This window comes from Phascolarctos cinereus, unplaced genomic scaffold (genome assembly GCF_003287225.1).
Source record: "Phascolarctos cinereus isolate Bilbo 61053 unplaced genomic scaffold, phaCin_HiC Scaffold_3;HRSCAF=262, whole genome shotgun sequence".
Lineage (NCBI taxonomy): Eukaryota > Metazoa > Chordata > Mammalia > Diprotodontia > Phascolarctidae > Phascolarctos > Phascolarctos cinereus.
This window is the reverse complement of record NW_027555736.1, coordinates 174,506,737-174,531,612: the sequence shown is the minus strand read 5'-3', so window position 1 is coordinate 174,531,612 and position 24,876 is coordinate 174,506,737. Positions and strand designations below refer to the sequence as shown.

The following is a 24,876-nucleotide window of genomic DNA, read 5'->3' as shown; positions in this document are numbered from 1 at the left end:
AAATATGTAAAATGAGACGTGCTTTTACACCCTCTCCCAGCATCAAATAAAAACATCCCAGATTTATTTTATGTACATCAACATTTCATTATGTTCTTTTTACATCAAGTACATTCGGATCTGGCATTTAGGGAGCACTTAGCAGTGCCTGGCACATAGTAGGCATTTAAATGTTTTTTGATTGATAAAGCCAGGGTTGTTGTTGGTTACAAATGAGGCTTTGCAGACCTTAAAACACTATATAATGTCAGTTATTCTTTTATTTGTATTACTGAAACACCAAGAAAAATTTCACTATTCTTTTTCCTAATCTACCAAAAAAAAATCATAAAATTAGAGAGGAAAACTAGAGGCCAGTTAGTTTAATCCACTTATTTTACAGATAAGGAAATTAAAGCACAGAGCATCTCAAAGTCACAAAACTAAATGAGAATCTACACGTCCTAAATCCTTAACCAGTGTTTTTTCAACATATATCATATATCTTCCTGAAGCTCCAAAGTCACAGTCTATCCTTTAAACAGATACCTGTTTAATTTTTACTCGTCTGTGGAAAGAGTTAAAAATGTTCAGTCTCTGACAAGAGCATACAGGAAACTATTCTTCAAAAAGCATTTTAATGTCATCTCTAAAATGAACTATGTGTTGGTTACAGCTAGCATTTATATAAAGCACCGTATGTATGAATTATATATATTTGTGTGTATATGTTGATTTTCACAACAGCCCTATAAGGGAAGTGCTATTATAATATATAATTTATATGAATTTGTATATAAGGTTAGGCAAACTTTCTACAGTATATGTGCAATATATATGTACACATACACACACGTATATGTATGTATGTGTATGTCTCTAATAAAGCAAAACTGAGACAATAAATGATAAGGTAAAACTATTTTCATGTTTCATGTTGAAATGGATACCTAAGAGCCAACTTAAAGAAATAATAATCCTTATCAGTCTGACTAGTTTTAAATTGAAATACAGACTTGACAAACAAATGTCAATGCAATAAGATGTTCACTTATGCATTCCTGAATGAATACACTTCAGATACATGCTGACACAATGACACACAAATATAAACATATCAAGAGATACACATAAATACAGAAATATATCAAAAGCATCTAATCATAGATTCATATGTATTTCCCAAGTTAAATATATACATAAATATGATAACAAAGATGCAAGTGTGAAATAAAATGCACACACATAAATACCAGAACCTACATACTCAGATAACTATATATATATACACATACTTAAAGAAGTCACAATGATCATATATCTAAACTCAGATATTCCAATATTTAAGACTTTATGAATATAGCAATATGTGGCCATACAAGCCAGACAGTTACAATAAGCTAAATGTTGTTCTAAATGCCAACACATCGCCACATTTGTCTGAATACTACTGATCACAAATAAGCAACAGTTCACAAACTGAGTTTAATAAAACAGTGCATTCATTATTCAAAATAACATTGGCAAAAGAAAAGAATCCAAAGCCAACTTCCTTCCTCATAAGTTTCTCACAGAAAGCAACAAACTCTGTATAACTAATAGCACAAGGAAACTCATAACCTCATGAATGAGCAACAATACTTGCCATAAGAATGGCTACACCATAACTAGGATCCATTTACTGTTAGAAACCACCAGAGAAGAGCAAGAAAGCAAACTAGATTCTTAGTGAATTCAACTTTGAAAAAATGAGGCACAGTAGGCAGGCATAGTTATGATAAATGATAAATTCCCCTCTTTCTCACTTTGCCCTCTGTTTCCAAGATGGGCTACATTCTTTTCACTTTAAAAGCTCTGCTACCACCTGGCTGTGGCAATGCTTCATGGCTGGGAGAAGCAAAACTGAAAAAGTTATTGCTAGGTTCAGCTGCTGTGGGAGAGCCCACAAAAAATGGTCTGAACTGGAAGTCTCCATCACCACTGCCCCAGTTCCGAACTGGTGTCATATCCACAGGAAACTTGGAAGTATTCCCTGGAGAAAAAGAAAGAACAGAACAGAATTTAGATACCTATTTTCTTGCAGATCTGTAAGAACAGATAATGAGCATTGTTGACTGAAACTCAATCCTCAAAGAAGAAAAATATAATCCTGAGAGTGATAAGAGAAAGTCTATAATCACCTCCAATGTGCCTGACACACATTTCTGTTCAATTATTCACTCATAGCTAGCTTCTGATTCCATATCAAAAGTAGTCTGCAAAAGTAAAGACATGGATTTGGGGTAGAACTAGAATGTGCTTATGATTATCACAGAATTACAGTTAAAAGAAAACCCTTACAACATTCACCTTTTTTCCCCAGCACAGGGCCTTGATTATAGTAAGTGTTTAATATATTTTAAAAATCAAATAACTCATTTTTCTTAGATGATTCAGGTTTTTGTGGTGCTTAGTAATATTCTGAGCATCCCCCACAATGTACAATTCTCTGTAGATGACTAAGGAGACTGAGCCGAAATATACTTGCTCACAAGACCTCTTATACAAGTTTTTGTTTTGTTTTAAATATCTGATATACTGTTATATTCTACCATGTACTCCTTTCAGAAAAAATGAAGTCACTACTTTAAGTGATATAGCGGTGAAGGGGTGAAGGATATAGTATTATAAGGCATCAAAGTGATGTGAAAAAGGGAGGAAGAGAGAAGAGGGAGCTCTAAGCAAATGAATTCAAATTTTTGGTGAAGTATGAGGCAAAGTACTCACCTGAAAGCATGGAAAGAAGGGTTGTCACATGCGAGGTTTGAGGGAAGGACAAAATGGTTTGCAATAGTTTTAGCCTAGAGGGGGGTGGAGCCAACATGGCAGAGTGAAAGCAGTGACTTGCTTGAGCTCTCCCCCCAAACTCCTCCAAATACTCATAAAAAATTGCTCTAAACAAATTCTAAAGCAGCAGAACCCACAAAAAGACAGAGTGAAACAAATTTCCAGCCCAAGACAACTTGGATGGTTGATCAGAAAGACATATCGCGCCGGGCTAGGAGCGCAGCATGGCATGGGCGCGCAGGCCACAGCGAACCTAGAAGAGGCCTCAGAGGACTGAATCTTGGGCAGCTGTGGAGGTTTCCAGACTCCTCAATCCACAAATGCCAAAGACAACTTAGAAGGTCAGCGGGAAAAGTCTGTTTCTGCGGTGCTGAGACAGGAAGGCAGGGTCTCAGCTCCATTCCCCAAGAGCATGGGGGGGGGGGGACGGGCCAGCTGCTTCCCGTGCTTCCGGCCCATAGACTGAGGAGGAATCCAGTGGCTGATCAGAGAGGGATTGCAGGGATCTCTTGCTTTGCCCGTGTTTGGATCTGGGTCACAGTTCTGGGCAGTGGTGCTCCGGTGAGGAGGAGCGCTGGTGGTGGAGTTTGTAGTGGCTGTAGAGAAGAACCCCTCCTCACAATTACAGGACAGAAAGCAGTACTTGTGGTCACAGGCCAGGAAAGGAGTAAACACCTTGCCCCTTATCATACCACCTTGGAAGAACTGAAAATTTACAGGTCCCTACAAGTATCTCTGAAAACAACTGTACAAACCCCTGAAGCTTGGGACAGTACATTCTACACATTGGAAGCAGATTCGTACCTTGACAAAGAGTTTAAAACTCAAGTAATTGTCCAGGATCCTGAGCAAGCAGTGCAAAAAGAGTCAGACTATATTATCTTACTTTGGTGAAAAAGAAGATCAAAATATACAACCAGAAGACAACAAAGTCAAAGCTCCTACATCCAAAGCCTCCAAGAAAAATATGAATCAGTCCCAGGCCTTGGAAGAGCTCAAAAGGGATTTTGAGAAGCAAGTAAGGGAAGTAGAGGAAAAACTGGGAAGAGAAATGAGAGTGATGCAAGAAAATCATGAAAAACAACTCAACAGCTTGCTAAAGGAGACCCAAAAAAATACTGAAAAAAATAACACCTTAAAAAATAGCCTAACCCAAATGGCAAAAGAGGTCCAAAAAGCCAATGAGGAGAAAAATGCCCTAAAAAGAAAAATTGGCCAAATGGAAAAGGAAGTCCAAAAGATTACTGAAGAAAATACTTCCTTAAAAATTAGAATAGAGCAATTGGAAGCTAGTGACTTTATGAGAAATCAAGACACTGTAAAACAAATCCAAAAGAATGAAAAATTAGAAAACAATGTGAAATATCTCATTGGAAAAACAACTGACCTGGAAAATAGATCCAGGAGAGAGAATTTAAAAATTATTGGACTATCTGAAAGCCATGATCAAAAAAAGAGCCTAGACATCATCTTTCAAGAAATTATCAAGGAAAACTGCCCTGATATAGTAGAACCAGAGGGCAAAATAGAAATTGAAAGAATCCACAGATCTCCTCCTGAAAGAGATCCCCAAAGGAAAACTCCTAGGAATATAGCCAAATTCCAGAGTTCCCAGGTCAAGGAGAAAATATTACAAGCTGCCAGAAGGAAACAATTCAAGTACTGTGGAAACACAATCAGGATAACACAAGATTTAGCAGCTTCTACATTAAAGGACGCAGGGCATGGAATATAATATTCCGGAGGGCAAAGGAGATAGGATTACAACCAAGAATCACCTACCCAGCAAAACTGAGTATAATCCTTCAGGGGAAAAAATGGTCATTCAGTGAAATAGAGGACTTTCAAGCATTCTTGATGAAAAGACCAGAGCTGAATAGAAAATTTGACTTTCAAATACAGGACTCAAGTGGAACATGAAGAGGTAAACAGGAAAGAGAAATCATAAGAGACTTATTAAGATTGAACTGTTTACATTCCTGCATGGAAAGATGATATTTATAACTCATGAGACCTTTGTCAGTATTAGGGTAGTTGGAGGAAAAAAATTATATGTATGTATAGATAGATAGATAGATGGCACAGGGTGAGTTGAAGATTAAGGGGTCATATCTGGACAATAAAATTAAGGGATGAGAGAGGATGATACTCGGAGAAGAAGAAAGGGAGAGGTAGAATGGGGTAAATTATCTCACAAAAAAAACAGAAAAGAAAAGTCTCTTACAGTGGAGGGGAAATGGGGAAGGTGAGAGGGAATGAGTGAATCTTATTCTCATAGGATTTGGCTTAAGGAGGGAATAACATACACATTCAATTGGGTATGGAAATCTGTCTTACCCTACAGGAAAATAGGGGGAGAAGGGGACAAGAGAGCAGGGGGATGATAGAGAGGAGGGCAGATTGGGAAAGGGGTAATCAGAAGTAAATACTTCTGAGGAGGGACAGGGTCAAAAGAAAGAATAGAATAAATGGGAGGGCAGGATAGGGTTAAGGGAAATAGAGTTAGTTTTTCACAATGTGTCTACTATGGAAGTGTTTTGCATAACTGCACATGTATAACCTATATTGGGTTGCTTGACTTTTCAATGAGAGTGGGTGGGGAGGGAGGAAGAGGAAAATTTTAAACCTAAAGTTTTAAAAACATATGTTTTAAAAAAATGTTTTCACATGCTACTGGGAAATAAGAAATACAGGAAATGGGGTACAGAAGTCTGTCCTGCCCTACAGGAAAACAGAAGGGGAAGGGGATAAGAGAAGGGGGAGAGATAGAAGAGAGGACAGACTAGGGGAAGGGATATTCAGAATGCATGCCATCTTGGGGTGGGGGGAGAGGTGAGATGGGGTGAAAATTTGGAACTCAAAAACTTGTAGAAGTGAATGTTGAAAACTAAAAATAAATTTATATAAAAAATAGTTTTAGCCTGTACAAGTTAAATATTAACTTTTGTCATTCTAAATGTGAAATATTTGTCCAGTGTCCAATGATACATTCTACTATCACAGCAACACTGACATTCTCATTATAAGTAAAATTAAAAGACAAAAAGAGGGGCAGCTAGGTGGCACAATGGATAGAGCACTGGCCCTGAAGTCAGAAGGACTTGAGTTCAAATCCAGACTCAGACCAAACACCTGACACTTACTAGCTGTGTGACCCTGGGCAAGTCACTTAACACCAACTGCCCCCCCCAAAAAAAAGACTAAAAGAAATTGAAGCTAGGGGCAGCTAGGTAGCATAGTGGATAGAGCACCAGTTCTGGAGTCAGGAGGATCTGAGTTCAAATCCAGACACATGACACTCACTAGCTGTGTGACCCTGGGCAAGTCACTTAACCCCAATTGCCTTGCCAAAAAAAAAAAAAAAGGAAAGAAAAGAAATTGAAGCTAAATGGAAGGATGACACACACCTTTGGAGAGGAAAAGAAGGAAATTAGTATAATTGACTTTATCATATATAAAAAGGTAATGAGAGATATTTCATGCAACATTTTCATGTAACATGTAACATTCATGTAGTCTATTTTCTCTTGCAGTGCTCATGACAAGCATAAGCACTGGAAGGTTAACTAATGTAAAGAAATTGCCTCTGAGGAGCAGCCAGATGAAACTAGAAACCAACTCTGCTAACAAAAATTTGATCTCCTTGATAAATAGAGAAAGAGAGCAGCAAAAGACAACTCCATTTTAAACTATAAATTAATTTAAACTCTTATGAAAGAGGATGGTAGAAGATCATAAACAGTCTGAGCTCATAAACCAGTGGGATGAAGTGATAGAAAACTCAGCATGAGAACTAATTAAACCATATTATCCTAAGAGTACTTAAAAATGAAACTAGGAGAAACAACAAACAGGTATAAAATGGAAAAGATCTGTCAATATTTCTACAACAAACTCTTCTCTCCATTAATGTTAGTAAAGCCATCATATTTGTATAGACAATTTGTGCTTTATGTAAATTCACCTTACACAAATTTGACTTTACATAAAGAATTCTAAATGAAATTTCAACCAACCGCCAGTGATAAAGGATAGATACAGTGGGTGGGGAAGGAGCAATATATTGCACACCTACATTAATTTTACTGGACAGTACTGTGTATACTTTATCATTAATTTTACCTTTCATTTCATAATTCTACTTCTTGTCATGGTACGACATTTACTATGTCTGCATTTGAGTACATTTTATGACTTGCATAAAAGTATTATTTTGCGTGTACCTTTGTTATATAGGCTAAATGAAGAAGTGGGTGAGTAGGGACAAATTCTAACCCTAACCCTAAATCTGACACTGACTCCACCTCTGACTCCAACTGTAACCTTAATCCTAACCCTCTGGCTCCAATTCTAACCCTAAATTTGCCTTGTTTGCATGATGTAAAAATTGCTTTACACAAAGGTCTGGGGACATCCCAGTAAAGAAAGAATTATCTGTACTCTTAACACCACAATTGCCAATGTATTTTATAAGGAATTAGAAATGTCATTAAAGAAAACAAAAATGAGAAAATGGAGATCAGATAGACCAAACCCAAATATGCCTAGAAGTGGGCCATGCTAGAAGTAATACAATTTTGATACAATTAAAGCAAGGATTCTCAAGACATCTGAAAGAGGAGAAGAAAACAGTTAGAAAAAAATATCATAGATTTAACAGCTTCCCCCAAAAAATGAAATTACAATCCATATTCCATATACTACAGTGGTTCTCAAGTGATATCAGGACACCTAGAGGGAAAGCCTTAAAGACATTAGGTAAACCCCATATGGAGGATTTAAAAGAGGGCACAGGCAAGAATGAGAAGGTATGAATGGAGATCTGCACCACTGGAGGAAATAACCACACATAAGAATTCAGACCCATTGAAGTACTGTAAAATATTAGTCTAATTGTACATATATAGGAGATTGACCACTAAGTCCGGCCCTTAAAAATATGCACAGAGTACCACTGTTGCAGTTTCCCACAAAGAAGAGGCTAGAGACCTTTCGTCCAGGAGACTTATGATGATATATAATAGAAATGCCTTGGAAGAAACTTTAAAGAATAAAAAGACATTCTGTAACTGGTTCCTGCCATTAACCACATAGATAAGCCTCTTGATTGCCTGTAGCTTTTGATACAGAACTGGGGAGGCATTCAAAAGGCATTGGACAAGTCCTTCCTCTCTTGATCTAACCTCTCTTCAGCTGGCTTCTTCCAGCTGTCAGTGCTCCAGTGAAAGATGACAACACTATGAGGGTGAGAGGCTTTGGGCCCTCCCCATCTAAGACTGACGTATGGTACCATGAATATGGGCCTTAGTTCTTTGCCTCAGTGCATGATCACTTGTTGGAGGCTATAACCTTGGGAATTCTGAAAGATCAGGAGATCAAGCTACCCAAGATCCAGGAGTCAAAGTCCATACTGAGTTTTTCAGCCATCCCAGCACTGGTGTTCTGAGAAGTAAGGAGTAGTAGCTGAGAGGAACTCTCAACATTGTAGTGATTATCGCACTTGGATATGAACTCTGTGGGACCAAAAGGAAAGTATACCCCTCAGGGTGTTGAGGGAAATTGTATATACTTCTGTTCTTGCCATATCTTTGAAGTAAATAGCCCTTTGTAAAAGCTAATTGATGTTGAGTGGTTAAATGGAAATGGGGCACTAATCATTGGTGGCTAATAGTGTGGGGAACACCCCCAGAACAGAAGCTTGAGTTGAGTATTAGAGAAGAGACCATCCAACCCTTAGAACCCTAATGGAGGAAATGTAGCCAGACTTAATCTGGGAGAGTGGGGCCATATATATATACTTGTATATACATATATACATAGTCTACATATACATATTATCAACATACATAGTACTTTTCCTTAAGTAGTAATGCATTTGTTGCCACACAGCTAGCTAGAGCTATCCAATAAATTATACTGCCTACCTCGGAGAAAGCTATATTTAAGTAAAATATGAAAGGTTTCTTAATATTCATGAACCAAATGCTACCCTACTACTCAAAAGAAATCTGACCAGCAACAGAAATGAACTCTTATAACCTAGCCTCTCTAGCCTCATTCTCTCTCTCTCTCTCTCTCTCTCTCTCTCTCTCTCTCTCTCTCTCTCTCTCTCTCTCTCTCTCTCTCTCTCTCTCTCTCTCTCTCTCTCTCTCTCTCTCTCTCTCTCTCTCTCTCGCCATACATGCATACATATATATGTATATATAATATATGTGCATGTATATTATAGAAAAGATCTATCAGACAGTACCACTTCAAGACCAATGTATTATGAGTAGAATACAAGAAGAGACCTGAGTTCTACTTCTAGTTCTATTGGTAAAATTCCTAGAAAGAGGAAAGTACAATTATGGTGTCAATTACATTGGCTGTTTTATCCCGAAGAAAGTAAAATGACATACTTGTCCATCTTATATAACTTCTGGTTTAAAGGATAAACATTGCTTATGATCTCACCCTGTCCTTACCTGTTGGGAAACCAAAAGCAGCTGGCTGAGAGATCATGGATGGCTCCAGAACTCCTTCATGGTTAGCAAAGGCAATGTTTCGTAATCTAAGGCTATCATAGAGACTCTGAAGTTTCTGATATTGGCGATTGCGCTCCATGAGTTTCTCAGAGATGTCACTGAACTTTTTCTTGTACTCCTCCAACACTTTCTTCATAGAGGTGACTTCCCCTTTCATAGAAGTCAGCTCCACATCCTTACTCTGGATCTGCTGAGTATATACTTTCTCCATCTGTTTCAGATGGCCCTCAGCCTTGCTGAAATTATATTCTTGATAAAGACGCTCTTGATGCACCTATTCAGAACAATAAAAGGAAAAATTATTAAAGTAAAGAATGAAAATTTTACCACCTTTAGTATGTTGTAAAAGTTTGCACAAGTGACAGAGAAATAAATGAATGCACAAAGGAAAGAAAGATATTAAGATAATAACTTTAACTTCCAGAACTAAGTTAAGGCATGGTTATTCTTTCAATAAGTCTAACCTTGGCCAATGTCATATTTTTCCCTAGTTGTTGCTTTTTGAAAAAGCAGATGATCCTATTTTTCTTTGAAATTTTTTTTCATTGATAATATATTTCAATGCACCATACAAACCCCTAGAATACTTCTAGTTGCTTCCAGTTGAATCCCCCTCAACATGTAATGCCTGAAAAAAAGTTAAGTAAAACAAACTAAAAAGATGATGGCAATTCAATATCAATGAGTTAGTACCAATATTCTCCAGTGTTTTCCATCTGAGTTATGTTGCCATTCAAAGTTGTCTTTCTTTACTTGTTATAGGAACTGTGTATATTGTTCTTTTGCCTCTGCTTTTTTCATTCTGTATCACTTCACACTAATCTTTCTCTACTTCTATGAACTCTTAATATTCATCATCTCTTATGGTACAGTATTAGTTCATTAAGTTCAAATACCTCAATTTGTTCAGACAGTCTTCAATTCCTAGATATGGAATTTACTACTAATTTTTTAGTAGTAAAAATTAAATTATTAGAAATACTTCATACAGATAGGTCTTTTCTTGTCAATAACCTTGTTGGGGTATAAACTCAATAACAGGATCACAGGGTTAAAGGGCACAGACAATTTTCTAACCTTTCTTGCATGATTCCATAATCTTTTTGGAAATGGTTAGGTCAATTCACAGTTCTACCAGCAATGAATTAGTGCAATTATTTTTGTAGCTCCAGTAACAACGAATTTTGCTATCCTTGCCAATCTAATGTATAGAGTAATACTTCAGAAATGTTTCAGTTTTCATTTCTCTCATTAATAACAATCCTGAGCATTTTAAATAGGATTATTTTTAGTTTGTTTTCCTTCTTTGTTCATATTCATAATCACTTATTAACTGGGAAATGATATTTAATCTTACATGTGCCAATTCTACAGGTCAAACTTTTGTCAGAGATATTTATATAAAGATCTTTTCCCAGTCCTTATCTTTTCTTATCACTAATGAATTCATTTATTTGTACAAACGCTTTTTATTTTTATAGAAAAATAATTTATTTAGTCTTTTGTATAATTTTCTATGTTTTGGTTGGCCACAAATTCATCTCCAAGCCACAGTTATGAGAGATATCACCTTCCATTCTCTTCTCACCTTTTAATAGTGACTTTTTATATTTAATTCATTTATTCATTTTGAATTTATTAAGTTAAATGGTATAAAACATATGAATATGACTTCAGCAAAAGATTCCTGCTTTTTTGTGAATCAAATTAGCTAAGTATGGAGATATTCATCACCAATGAGTAGGCTAGTTGCTTAATGATGAATTCTTTGGCAATGGCAATACATGAAATAAGAAAAAAACAAAATAGCCCACAGTCCCATGTGGCCCCTTACCCTTCTTCTGCAGTAATGATGGCAGAAAAGAGGGCCAATATTGCTAAGAATCACAGAGTTTTAGACTATCGTAAATATTAACTTCACTATTAGCGAAGTTAAGAGATCTTTGTGCAGAAACCAACGAATGGGCTGAGTACTAAAAAAAGTGAATACATCAGCAGTGACATTTTTACAATAAATGAAATCTGAAGACAAAAGTAAATTGTAGCTAAATGGAAAGACAGTTCAACAAGTTCTCCTTGGAGAAGCCAATGAAGGAACTGACAGAGTTTATGTTATGTATCCAAAGGCAAGAAGAAACATTTCATAGGACACTTGGCCATTTTGTCTTGCAGTATTCATAAGCATAAGCAAAAAGACCATCAGGAAGATAATAGTTTATGCACCAAAATCTATTGCACAGAACAAGAAGGGAGATAAATTCTAAGATGGACTTATTAAGACCTTCCAAACTAAATGAACATATTCTTTCATACATAATAACCTTAATGCAAAGGTGGGGCGTGGAGAAGATGGAGAAGAATATGTTCTAAAACATGGTTCAAAAGTAAGAAACACAAAAGCCCAAAGGTATAGATGTTATACATTACAGATATTATATTGTGCCTATATGTTGATGAATATTTTCTTCAAGAAGAAAATTATTAACTTCTGGACATGGTAAAAACACCTAATAAAATCACCATAAACAATGAAAGTGACTATATTCCAACAGGAAATGACTAGTTAACATGTGCAGGAGTAATTTCCAAATCAGCTGCCTATGTATATAATCAGACCACTGACATGTTAGAACATCAAAATCAACGTCAAATTACAAGAATGAAAATAAGACAATATGACATGCAATTGAGGCAGTTCTAATATGTTTTGTTTAAAAAAGCTGTTGAAGCTGGAAAGTGGGAAATATATAAAGAAACAGATATCTAAATAGACTAACATAATTTCCTAAAGCAGTTCATTGGTTCATGCATTCATAGATCTATCACTGGAAAAGGCCTCAAAGCACAACCAGACGAATCCCTCCATTTTAGAGATGAAAAACTTTTTTCCTTGCCAAGCAAAGATCTATATCAGTAAAGGATAACACTTAGTTTAGAGTATAAACTTGTTTGTAAAATCTTACAGAAAAAAAATCTTAAGAGGACGGGGAAAAATTACGAGCAATACCATCTTATAAAACAATAAGAAGCAATAGTGGGAAAATTTAGTTTATAGAAAGCTTGGAATAAAAACCAATTAAACCAAATCATCTCCTAAAACACTAACAGATCAAATTAGAAGGATGAACACAAACAAACTGAAAAGATATGTTAAGATTTCCACAACAAACTATCTTCTCCATAAATGACAGTTGGACCTCCACATTTTGGATGCTAACATTTCAGTCCCCAAAGGATTTTATGAAGAATGGCCTTAAAGAAAACCAAGATCGGAAAAGGAACTGGACACGAGTATATACAAAGGAGGTCTGAACTAGAAGCAACAGAATTTTCAGCATGTTGAAGTATAGATTCTCAAGATATCTGACAAAAAGGAAGATACTAAATGATTAGAAAAAAAAAATGGGCCTCATAACTAAAAAAAGGCAATCAAGAAAATATCCAAAGCTACCAAGGCAAAGACCATTCTCATTTCTGTATTTCTCATCATCAAATATTTAAATTTTTTAATCTCATTCAATAATTATATTTTTCCAAGATAAAGTATGCTCAGTTTTACAGGATAGCCATTGATTGAAAGCCAAGCTCTCTTGCTTTTTAGCATATTTCACGCTATTTTTTTCCTTCATTCCTTGTCCGTACTCAAGTTACATAATTCTGTGTGTGTGTGTGTGTGTGTGTGTGTGTGTGTGTGTGTGTGTGTAAACTGTTTCCTCCTAGTTGCTTATAAGACTCTCTCCATATATATAAAACTCCACAACTTGACAACTACTTTCCTAGGTGAGGTGAACTTTGATTTCAAAAGGAGGTCGACAGAAAAGAACCCTACAGATTTACACTTTGTCCTCTGTTTCCACTATGCTCAGTAAATAGTAATAATTTATTGGGAGATGGTATTTAGGTGAGAAGCAGTACGCTGTAGCTCATGGAGAGCAAGCCTCTCTTCTGTGAAGTTTGGATTCCATCAAAAGGCCACACTTGAGGACCTAGAGGGCCTCGTGGCCCCACGACCAAAGGTTTCCCACCCCTTCATCTAAGCCAAAAGGATGTGGTTCTAAGCCCCAATAAGGACACATACAGTAACCCTGGGCAAGTCACTTAACCTCTCATTTTCATTGAAACACTATAAAAAGGTGCCAACCGTCATTAACAAAATGAATTTCCTCACCTAGGATTTCCCTTTAACAAATGAAATAAGATTCATTCCTAATGGTATTTAAACTGTATTTTTCTGGGAGAGCAATAATTCTAATATTTCATCTCTACTTCCAGCTCTTTTTGGCTGGGGGGTAGGGGGAACCCCCCAGGTGACTTGCCCAGGGTCACACACACACAGCTAGTAAGTGTCTGAGGCTGGATTTGAACTCAGGTCCTTCTGTGCTCTATCCACTGTGTCACCTAACTGCTCTTTTTTTTTTTTTAAAGAAATCTTATCTCCCATCCTTGCATTTTTTAAATTTTGTTCTGATATTTGTTCTTCTGCCTGGAATTTATTTTCTCTGTTCTTCCTAAATCATTCTAGTCCTGCTATTGGGTTTGCCTGCCTCAAGTCTCTCCCCATTCCAGTCCATTCACCATTCAGCCACAAAAATGATTTTCCTAAAATGCAAGTCTGATCATGTCATCTCCCTACTTGATAAATTCCAGTGGCTTACTATTGCCTTCAGAGCAAATACAAAATGCTTTGTTGGGCTTTCAAAGCCCTTCATAACCTAGCCCTCTCCTACCTTTCTAATCTTCTTACATCACTCCACAACAGGTACTCTTCTATCCAGTGGTACTGGCCTCCTGACTGTTCCACAAATAAGCTACTCCATCTCTCAGCTCCAGGCATTTTCTCAGAATATCCCCTATGCCAGGAACATTCTTCTTCGTCTATGCTGACTACTGACCTCCCTAGTTTCCTTTAAATCTCAACTAAAATCATACCTAATTTCTCTTTATTCCAATACTTTCCCTCTGTTAATTATTTCCTTTTTATCCCGTGTATAGCTAGCTTTGTATATATCTGCTTACATGTTGTCTCCTCCATTGGATTCCATGGTAGACAGATGATGGTAAGGACTCTTTTTTGCCTCTTTTTGTATTCCCTAGTGCTTAGCACAGTGTCAACCACATAGCAGGCTTTGAATAAATGTTTATTGAATTGAATTGAATCAAAAAGTCCACTGATTTATTGAGATTTTCCATTGTCTTTTCTATTTTGTCATTTATTATGTTCATCTTCCCCAATTCTTTGATTAGTGGTCCTATTTCCTGTCTTATACAGAGATGTCAGCTCTTCCTTTATATCTCTTATTGTGATTCTAAACTGCTCTGAAGTTTCCTTTTCTCTGTCCATTAACTCTTCTAGAGGTGAAACTGTTGCTCTTTCTGGAATTTTCTCCTTGCCTTCTTTTACTACATAGTTTTTTTTCATTTTTTGCATACTTATTTCTTCTTTTTTGTTGTTGTTAATTTTCCTCCTAGTATCTCTCTATAAAGGTTTCTTTCTTTTCCTCTGTGTTAACTCTTGTTATTCCTTTACTGTATTTGGTAGTAGTTTTATTTTTGCTTTGAGCTAGTGTAGAAGAGCTGGACTTACAGACTACTCACTCTACTATCTTGAAATAATTAAGCTTTCCTTTTCTGTGGCAAGTTCATATAAACCAGGTTTGTACTTGAATAACTTTTAAATATTTCAGCATGACTCAAAGGCATTCTCTGCTTTTTGTGGTTGTTGTTGATGTTCAGTCGTGTCCCACTCTTTGGCCCCATTTGTAGTTTTCTTGGCAAAAGATAATGGAATGGTTTGTCATTTCCTTCTCCAGCTCATTTGACAGATGAGGAAACTGAGGCAAACAGGATTAAGTGACTTGCCCAGGGTCACACAGTAAGTATCTAAGGGCAGAATGAAACTCACAAAGATGAGTCTTCCTGACTCTAGGCCCAGCACTCTATCCACTGTGCCACCTAGTTGTCCTGCTCTTGTCACTGTTCACTTTATTTAATGCTGCCTAGTACTTATATCTACAATAAACTTGCTGCTATTATCAATTTTCCCCAATAGCCAGTGCTAGATATATACAATCAGGGAGACCACCTCTACAGTTGAGACTTTGCCCTGTAGTGATCTGCTTTAAGATGCCGTTCCAGAAAACTTCTGCATCTAAAGTAGGAACTGCTTGACATGAGAAGTAGTAATACATGGTCATGTTACTGTCTTTTTCTGTGCCTTAGTATCCCTTTTGTAAAAATGCAGTTAGTGTTACCTAACTCACAGGATCTATCATGATTTCTGATCACAGTTCTTCGATCAAAATTAACTTAATTTACTTAATTTCACAATTCAACAATGTGGAATCACAGATGCAGGGAGCTTTATTATAATTGCTAAATAATGTAATTAGACTATTTTTTCTTACTGATCCTCTTTTATCCCTGAAGAATTTTTGTCCCACCATCCTCCTAATTTTTAAAATCACAGGGTAAATCCAAGACTCTTTTACATCTGAAATTTATTATTACATTTTTACCAGATTTCATTCACCCTTACTAAGAAAATAAATAATACATTATTCCTTTTCAATTACATTATACCAGTATATGATACTGATGTTATTTCATACTGTTATGAAATGTGCAAACATCATCGTAAACGCAACTTCAGGATAGTTTTAATCCAAACACATATATAGTACATAATGACATGTTCAAAAATATATAGTAGCATTTCAAAATAAAAAATCGGAGTCCTCAAAAAGTTTATGATTTAAGCAAATAAGAAGAACACATGCATTAGTTCAAGGCATAATCTCTATACAAGTGGAGTAACAGCCACAATTTACCTGGTATGTCCAGAACGCCAGTGCTCGGGAGCTAATATCCAAAACTATTTCTGGTCTCAACCCTGCCAACACCATGGCTTTGTATTCCTCTGTGGGACTGAGCTCGGTTCGAACAATGTCTAGCTTACCGGAAAGGGTACTATTGCAGGCAGGGCAGACGGCTGGAGACCGACTGAACTCACCACTGCCATGCTGGTCACAGAAGATGTGTGAGCAAGCAGTTACCCATGCATAGCCAGAGAGCCTGATGCGACACTTTCGATAATTACAGAGCAACATGTCTTCACATATAGACATATTTCAGTAAACAATGAATCTCTCAGGCTCCAAAATGCTGAAGGGAATTCTAAGGAAGAATCAAATGAGATATGCAGTTAAACTTTAAAGTCAGGAAAATGGAAGAATGAATAAGACTAACAAGCCCACTTGGCACATTTTGGGCAGTCAACATTAATTGACTTTCCTCTACAGACAGTAACTCCCTCAGCAAAGTTTTATAATGGAAAGCACACTGAACTGAAAGATAAGAGACTGGGTGCTGCCCACTAATTACCCATGTGTTTTTTAATATGTCTTTAACAGTCTTGGCCTCAGTTTCATCTATAAAACATGGACTAGAAGATCTCAGCTCCCTTCCATTTCTATTGGTCTATGATTTTATCACAGAAAAATAGATTTAGAGCTTGAAGGAACCTTAGGGACTATCTAATTTTCCTTAATCCCCAGGTTTTTTTAGGCAATTTGGGATTAAGTGACTTGCCCAGGGTCACACAGTGTCAAGTATTTGGTCTGAGGCTGGATTTGAACTCAGGTCCTCCTGACTTCAGGGCCAGTGCTCTCTCCACTGTGCCACCTACCTGCCCCTCCCAATTTTCTAAATAAGGAAACTGAGACCCAGACAGGTTAGGTAATTTACCCAGGGCCACACAAGTAGTAAGTAGCGAAGTAGGATTCCAACCCAGGTACTCTGACAAATCCAACACTATCTCTTTTTATTTCTCTGAGTGGCTAAGGTGGCATAATAACGAGTTGGGCCTAGTGTCGAGAAGACCTGAGTTCAAATCCTGCCTCAGACACTTACTTGGCCCTAGGCAAGTCATTTATCCACTGCCTCAATTTCCCCAGCTTTAAAATGAGGACAATAATGAGGACTGAAGTTGCTATTTTGCACAGTGCCTGGAACACAGCTAGCTCTTAATAAATGCCTGTTCCCTTCCCTTTCCCATATACCATACTGCCATGAGAAACAAATAACTGGGCCCAGAGACTACACTGATGTTTAGTAGCAGAACTGAAAGTAGAGTTGCTGGTTTTTGACTGACATAGCTGGTATTTTATTCTAAAGCTAGATACTACTTACCCACGGGTGTTACAGCCTAGTTCTCTTAGTTTTTATATGGCAATCCAAGTTTGGACTAGACAGATACTCAACCCCCATCCCCATTACTAGCTGCAACACCACACTGAGTGAAATGAGTTGGGTTTGTTTTATTGGGCTGGTTTTTTTTAAAGAAATTGATAGATTTTGCCAAAAATCATGTTTGGTTTTAAGTTGCAGACAACAAGCATGTCCTCCCTCGCACAGGACCTCACCATCTGGCAGAGTCCCATGGGAGCTACTGGGTAGTTAGTCACTGTAAGTAGGCAGCTCAGTTTTCAATTCAATTCATAAAACACAGCAGAGTGGTGGGGCCAGAGGACCTGGGTTCAATCACATCCACCTTTTGGTGCTGAGCAAGTCAGAGCCTCCCTGGACCAGAGTTTCCTCACCTGTTAACAGTGGGGAGGGAAGGGGGTGAGAGAAGGCTGTTGGGCTGGGCCTCTAAAGTCCCTTCCAATTCTAAATCTGTGATCCTGTGACTGACCTCAGTTTCTTCATCTGTAAAAAGACGGGGTTGGATTGGAAGGCCGCAGAGGTTCCTTCCAGCTCCAGAGCTAGAATCTCATTTAGTTTTTATGAAAAGCCTACATGGCGCCAGACCCAGAAGCCGTGTAGGAGCAGCTGAAGGTGGGGGGACTGAGGTAAAACGCTCGTTAGGCCTGCGCCAGAGGCTTCGGGGCAGGGGATGGGGGGGGTGTCCCCGAGACTTTCCACCTGGGGAAGGAGCGATTTCCACGTCCAAGCAGGATGCTGAGGCCCGGGGAGGGGGCGGGATTTGATTGAGGGTGGGAGGGTTTTGAACTTAAGCTCCACCACTTTATGGCAACTTCAAAAAAAGAACAAATTAAGACTTTACTTGAGCCCGCCAGAAGAGAAAGCGCGGGAAAACACACTGGCCTACGCTGCGCCCTCAGTCGCAATGAGCGTCTCTTCCTCTTCTCCCCCTCCCCCACCCGTCAAGCTACGCATGCGCCCCGTGCCCCTCGAGCCCAGATCTAGTGTCCTGTACTGCGCGTGCGCCACATCTCCCGCGAGCTGTGAGCATACTTCCGTGAAGATGTGCAGAGGGAGATCACGTGCCCAGGCAGAGCTCCTTCTGCCATAGCCCAAGTGGTCTTCAGAATGGCTTGCCCTTGTTTCTGCTCTTACTCCTTTTCTGTAATCCCTTCTCGACTTTTGTCCAAATACTAATCAGACTTTTGTTTTATGCAGCCTGTTTTACCTGCTAAATTCTTTAACAGATTGTTCTGTACTTATTTGTAGCCATGACTGATGCTAGTGACAAGTTTATATAATACCGTTTATATGGCTCATTGCCAAGGGTAGCCACGTGTTTATAGAGAAAGTCATCCCAACGTAGAATTTTAGATCTGGAAAGGGGCATAGTATAACACTATCATTTTATAATTAAGGAAGGATATTGGGGTGACTTGCTTAAGGTAATCAAATAGCCAAAACCAAAACCTAGACCTAGTAAAATTCTCCTGATTATATTCCACAATTGTCTTCTAAGTCACGTACAAGCATTTGTTAAGCACTGCCGAGTGCTAGGTGTGGCAGTGGATAGTGTTGGGCTCGGATTCAGAAAGACTCCTCTTCCTGAGTTCAAATCTGGCCTCAGATGCTTACTAGCTGTGTGAACCTGGCCAAGTCATTTAACCCTTTTTGCTTAAGTTTCTCATCTGTAAAAAGAGATGGAGGAAAAAATGGCAAACCACTCCAGTCTTTGCCAAGGAAACTTCAACTGGGTCCCACAGCACTGAACGACTACATTCCAGGCACTGTGCTAAGCACTGGGTACAAAGACAACTGAAAAGATAGCCTCTGCTCTCAAGCAGCATGAGAAAACATGCAAACAATGCAGTACAAAGAGATATATACAAAATAAATTGGAGATCATCATGGATGGAAGGCACTAATAGGAAGGGGGAAGCAGGAATGCCTTCCTATAAAAGGGAATTTTAGCTGGGACTTGAAGGAAAACAGATGAGAGATGGGATGTCACATTGCTGATGAGCTGTATTTGTGCTTTCATGATAATTTCTCACTTTATGAGTTAATGGATAATTTAATTGGTAGTATCATTTGTAAAATCTAAAATTGAGGGCAGCTAGGTGGTACGGTTGATACAGCACTGGCCCTGGATTCAGCAGGACCTGAGTTCAAATTAGGCCTCAAACACATAACACTTACTAGCTGTGTGACCCTGGGCAAGTCACTTAACCCCACTGCCTAGCCAAAAACAAACCAAAAAAAACCTAAAATTGATGGGAAATTCAAAAGCAGGAGCCTCCTATGACCAAATACATAAGCTGGTTGAACAATGTACATAATGGGTTTAAAGATTAAAATGAAGATTTCCAAAACATTTGAGTCAGTTTGCACAAGGTAGTTATAGTTAAGGCTTTAAAAATACTTTTGCAAGTAAGTTAGGATTACTTAGATGACAAAACAAATTTAGCAGGTGTCTCATACACAATGAATGCAATCAGAAGCTGACTTTTAAGTTTGTTAACAAATTTAAGAGGCCTTGGGATAAATATTTGGGAGTAAAGCTTACAGGGTATTTTTATGAAAGATCTTGAGATAAGCATAAAATGTTATGTTTGTAGTTTCTTAGAGCTCTATCAGCTATTGTTCCCTAATTTCAACTAAATCATTTTAAGTATCTTCGGTGCACAAGGCACTGCACTAGTTCCTTGAGGGTACAAAGACTAGCTGCCCTCAAGAAGTTTACATTCTATTTGGGGCATCACATTTACAAAGACAAATATGAGATAATTTAATGAGGGAGACAGCAAGTACTTAGAACTAAAATAATCAAGAAAGGCATCTTTTTAAAAAATGGTACTTGAATCGATCCTTCAGCGAAACTAATGATTTTAAGAAATGGAAGTGAAAAGCGTGCACATTCAAGGTATAGGTGCCAGTGCAAGGATATGGGGGTAGGAGATGGATTGCCAAATTAAGGAAACAGAAGTAGACCAGTTTAGCCATAAGATTAGAATGCTTGAATTGTTCTTTATTGTACTATTGAAATAAACCTGAAATGGTAAGTTTGTTCAGTCGCATTCTACTAGATACTGGAGTGGTGTGCCAATTCCTTTTCCCAGCTCATTTTCCAGATGAGGAAATTGAAGCAAGTGATTGCCTAGGATCACACAGCTACTAAGTGTCTGAGGCCAGATTTGAACTCAGAAGTTGAGTCTTTCTGATTCCAAGGCCCAGCATGCTATCCACTTCACCACCCAGTATTCCCATATGAAACTATTTAAACTTCTTGCAGGATAGTCAGACTTGCACTTTAGGAAGTTATTTTGGCCACTATTTGGAGAGAAAAAGAGGCAGGGAGACCAGTTAGTAAACACTGCAAATACTCCAGGCAAGCAAAGATAAGGACCTGGACTAAAATGGTGGCTGTGAGAATGAGATAGTGAATTAAGGAGGATTACAAATTTGTAAACCTGGATGTGACAAGAATGGAAGGATGGTGGTGCCAAAACAAAAGAAAAAGAAAAGGAAATTTCAAGGAGAGTTGTTTTTATTTGTAAGGATAGATAATTCTGTTTCAGACAGTTTGATATGCCAGTGGGCCATGCAGGTGGAGACTGGTGATTCAGGACAAGTAAAGTAGATTAAAGAGATCCTACAAACATCAAATGGCATGCTTTCCAATCCCTTTGCCACCCTCTTAATTTCAGAAATGTCACCTCTACCACTTCAGTGAAGTCATTTTCTTTTCCCCTGATTTATCATATAACCCTCAGAAGTTGTTCCAAACCTATCTTTTCCTTGAGTGTTCTTAAGCCACTCCACATCCCCTCTCTCAGCATTAACTTCCAATCCTACTTATTAAACTATTTCAAAAGGTAACTCAAAACTCCTCTACAGCTTACTCTACTTCCTTTGTTCTTTGAAAAGGAAGTAGTTCTTTGTGTCAAGTTTTATCCTTTACTTGTGCCCTTGATCCCATATGACTTCTCTTCCCAAGGCTTACATCTGAGTCCTTTTCTTTTTCTACATTAGCTACTGTTGTAATTTCATTTATCAATTCATTTGTTTCTTCAGATAGACTCCTAAATCTATACATCTAGCCCACATATCCTGAATACCATTCCTACATCACCAATCACCTGCTGAAGATCTCTACCTGGATGGCCAACGCATTCTTCAAAATCATCATGTCCAAAACAGAATTCATATCTCAACTGCCCTTTCCAAAAAAAAAAAAAATCCATCCCTACTCCACAGACTTTTTCTCTTGAGGCCACCAATATCACCCACATTCAAAAACAATCTTTCACTCCCCCTTGCCATTCTTATCCCCCATATCCAATCAGGTATTTGTCAATCCTACCTCCACAACAAAGCTTGCATCTATCTTCTCCTCCTGGAAACTATCCTGGTTCAGGCCCTGGACTATTGCAGTAGCTTTTAATTTAATTGTCTCTAGTCTCCTCCCATCTTCCATATGGCTGAGACTAGAACCTTTTGGCTGCAGCAAAGGGAGGGGTTCAACCCGTTAGTTACTTCCATTTCGGTAGGCGTGTGATGTCACCCATGTGCATATTTTGTCAAATATGGCAGTAAAATATATTTGTAGAGGTCAACTGGCCACATGAAGGGCTTTTAAAAATTTTATTTTATAAACAAATACAATAAGCAAGAATGGCCATCAGGGGGCATTGAAAGAGACAAGCAATACAAACCAAGACCCTTATAACATTCAACTATAAGGGTTGTAAAGTAGCACCAGCAGGACTTGAGGGGAAGCAAAAATCATTGCAAGGTTTTATGCCTTAATAATTGGAATGGGAATAACTACCAGTGACAATCAAGTACAGAAAGGACAGGTGAATTTTGATAGGGAATACGAGTGAGGTTGTAGCTCACAAGCCTCAAAGTTTCATTCTCCTTTCTTGTCATCACTTTTTACTCATTTGAAATATTCTTCCTTTAAAAATTTCCAACTCCCTAAATTACTCTGACAAAGGCAATTTGGTCATTAAAAAAATTTGGTGAATACTAAATGTATTGACAAGTATAACCTAATTTTCAAACTTACTTTTGAGAATATCCAAATTGTCCCTGTTCAATAGGGACCAAAACAAGACAAATGAATAGCCTTCTGAAAATCTTATATGCTACTTAATCTTATATAAAATGTACAGGAAGGCTGCTAAGTATATATGTTAGGATGGAAAAGTCTCCTACTGAACATTAAGTAAATCTTTCATGCAGCAATAGCTAAGTCACTCACATGGATAAAGTAATTCCTATGGGGCAGCTAGGTGGTACAGACAGAGCACCAGCCCTGAAGTCAGGAGGTCCCGAGTTCAAATCCGGCCTCAGATACTTAGCTCTGTGTGTGTGTGTGTGTGTGACCCTGGGCAAGTCACTTATCCCCAACTGTCTTTAAAAAAAATTAATTCCTAAACTAAATTTTTGTTACAGACACGTGTGTACATACAGACACATACACACATATCACAAATTAAATATGCAGCCATCTTGGAACACCATGCTCAAATTAGGCAGTGACAAAATAGTTACTTATGGGAACTTCATTCTATCTGCTCTCCTGGTTAGACATGCAGTTGTAATGAACTCTTCAAGTTCTAGGTTATAAAATACAAGCTACAGCCACAGTTGTGCCATTTAAAAGTATCTGATTAAGAAAAATGTTCAAAACTTATTCAAATACTATTTATTTTAAAACTGGTTGTTAATTTACAGGGCTAATTGTCAAAAGGCAAATATTAAGGATTTTATCAGGTTTCTATACAAGATGATTCATCCATTTTGGGTACTTATTGGTTCTGGGGAGAATGGTTAGTTTCTATTTTTAGAGCTGTAGGTGAAAATCCATCTTCATTCTGGAAAAAAAAATTTGCAAAATCACAAAACAATCTTTCAAATAATTAAATTCATATAAGTGATTAGTTCAGTTTACATAAATATAATACAAAGCTACACCACAACTAAGTTTTAACTGCTAAGTTCAATTCAATATAGTTCCTTGCCCTCCCCTCAGCAGTTACAGCTGAGTTACCTTTTATTTAAAAGATCAACTGCCTCATTTATAAGGAGTATCCCATATTATTAGATCAGGTATAAATGTCTGGTCCCGCAAATTTCAGAAAGCACTAACAGATGGCCAATCCATCCAATGGTGCCCTGAGTGAAGAAAGACCAGCTTTGATCTGCGATGGCCTAAAATCCCACTGCCAAAACTCAAAGCAATGAGAGGAACAGCCATCTGGATCAGCAAAACTACCTTCCTCAGAACACGATGAGATTTAAAAATAGAGACATATTGTCAAAATTTATAAAATAGTCAAAGGATATGAACTGACAGTTTGAGGAAATCTAAGCTATCAAGAGCCAGATTGAAAAAAAAATGCTCCAAATCACTATGAAAGAAAAGTAAAGTAAAGCAACTGAGATACTAATTCACACCATCTGAATGGCACACTAATGCATTGTTAATAATTGTAAATTAGTCCACCTTATCTGGAAAACAATACGGAATTATTCCCCCCAAATTACTAAACTGTAAGCACCTTTTTTCCCAGTAAATACTATTACCAGGCCTATCTATGCCCCTAAAGAGACTAAGGAAAGGAGACCCATAATGTACAGCTCTTAAATATAACTTTTTAAGAAATAATTCTTTGTACAGACAAAGAACTGGAAACTAATCAACTGAAGAATGGCTGAGCAAATTATAATACAGTATATGAAGGTAAGGACCATTAATGTGCTGTAGAAATTATTAAGGGATGCATAGTACCACTGGTAAATCTGTACTCTAAAGGAAATCAGGAAGGAAAGGGACTCATATGCAGAAATATTTATAGCAGCACTTTTTGTGAGGGCAGAGCTGGAATATAAGTACTTATCAATTGGGGAGTGGCTAAATAATTGTAGAGTATGACTATAACGGAATTATGCTGTGAGGGGTATTGAAAGGAATGATTTTATAGAAATATGGGAGGACTCCTGTGAACTGATACCGAGTGAAATGAGAACAATTAATACAATAACAATATTGTAACACCAACTTTGAAAAACTTAAAAACTCTAATCAATGCAATGACCAACCATGACGCCAGAGGACCAACGACAATGCATGCTAGCCACCTCTGTACAGAAGTGATGGACTCAGGGTGGAGAATGGATTTTTTTTGGATATGGCTAATGTAGAAATTTGTTTTGCTTAGCAGTGAGAGAGAAAGAGAGAGAGAGTGTGAGTATGTGTGTGTGTGTGTGTGTGTGTGTGTAACAAATGTTTTTGTTGTTTTCCAATGATGAAAGGAAGGTGGAAGGGATAGAA

General features: G+C 37.7%; 2 protein-coding genes and 1 non-coding gene across 13 annotated transcripts in view; all 3 read right to left on the bottom strand.

Moving 5' to 3' along the window:
* Positions 1-287: 287 nt before the first annotated feature.
* Positions 288-16,578, bottom strand: CCNB1IP1 (cyclin B1 interacting protein 1). Its single transcript, XM_020981982.2, has 3 exons — positions 16,160-16,578; positions 9,273-9,606; positions 288-2,011 (listed from the first exon to the last, which is right to left on the bottom strand). The coding sequence occupies exons 1-3, from the start codon at positions 16,454-16,456 to the stop codon at positions 1,809-1,811; spliced, it is 834 nt and encodes a 277-aa protein (XP_020837641.1). The 5' UTR covers positions 16,457-16,578; the 3' UTR covers positions 288-1,808.
* A 6,654-nt stretch (positions 16,579-23,232) lies between these two features.
* Positions 23,233-24,876, bottom strand: part of LOC110216977 (uncharacterized) — a 56,102-nt gene continuing 54,458 nt past the window's right edge. For all 11 annotated transcript variants that reach the window (XR_013485385.1, XR_013485386.1, XR_013485388.1 and 8 more), the window contains one exon: positions 23,233-23,416. The gene's annotated coding sequence lies outside the window, so the exon portion shown is untranslated. The remainder of the gene's footprint in view (positions 23,417-24,876) is intronic.
* Positions 23,656-23,801, bottom strand: LOC144456436 (small nucleolar RNA SNORA79). Its single transcript, XR_013485529.1, has one exon. It is a non-coding gene; the product is annotated as a small nucleolar RNA SNORA79 (small nucleolar RNA).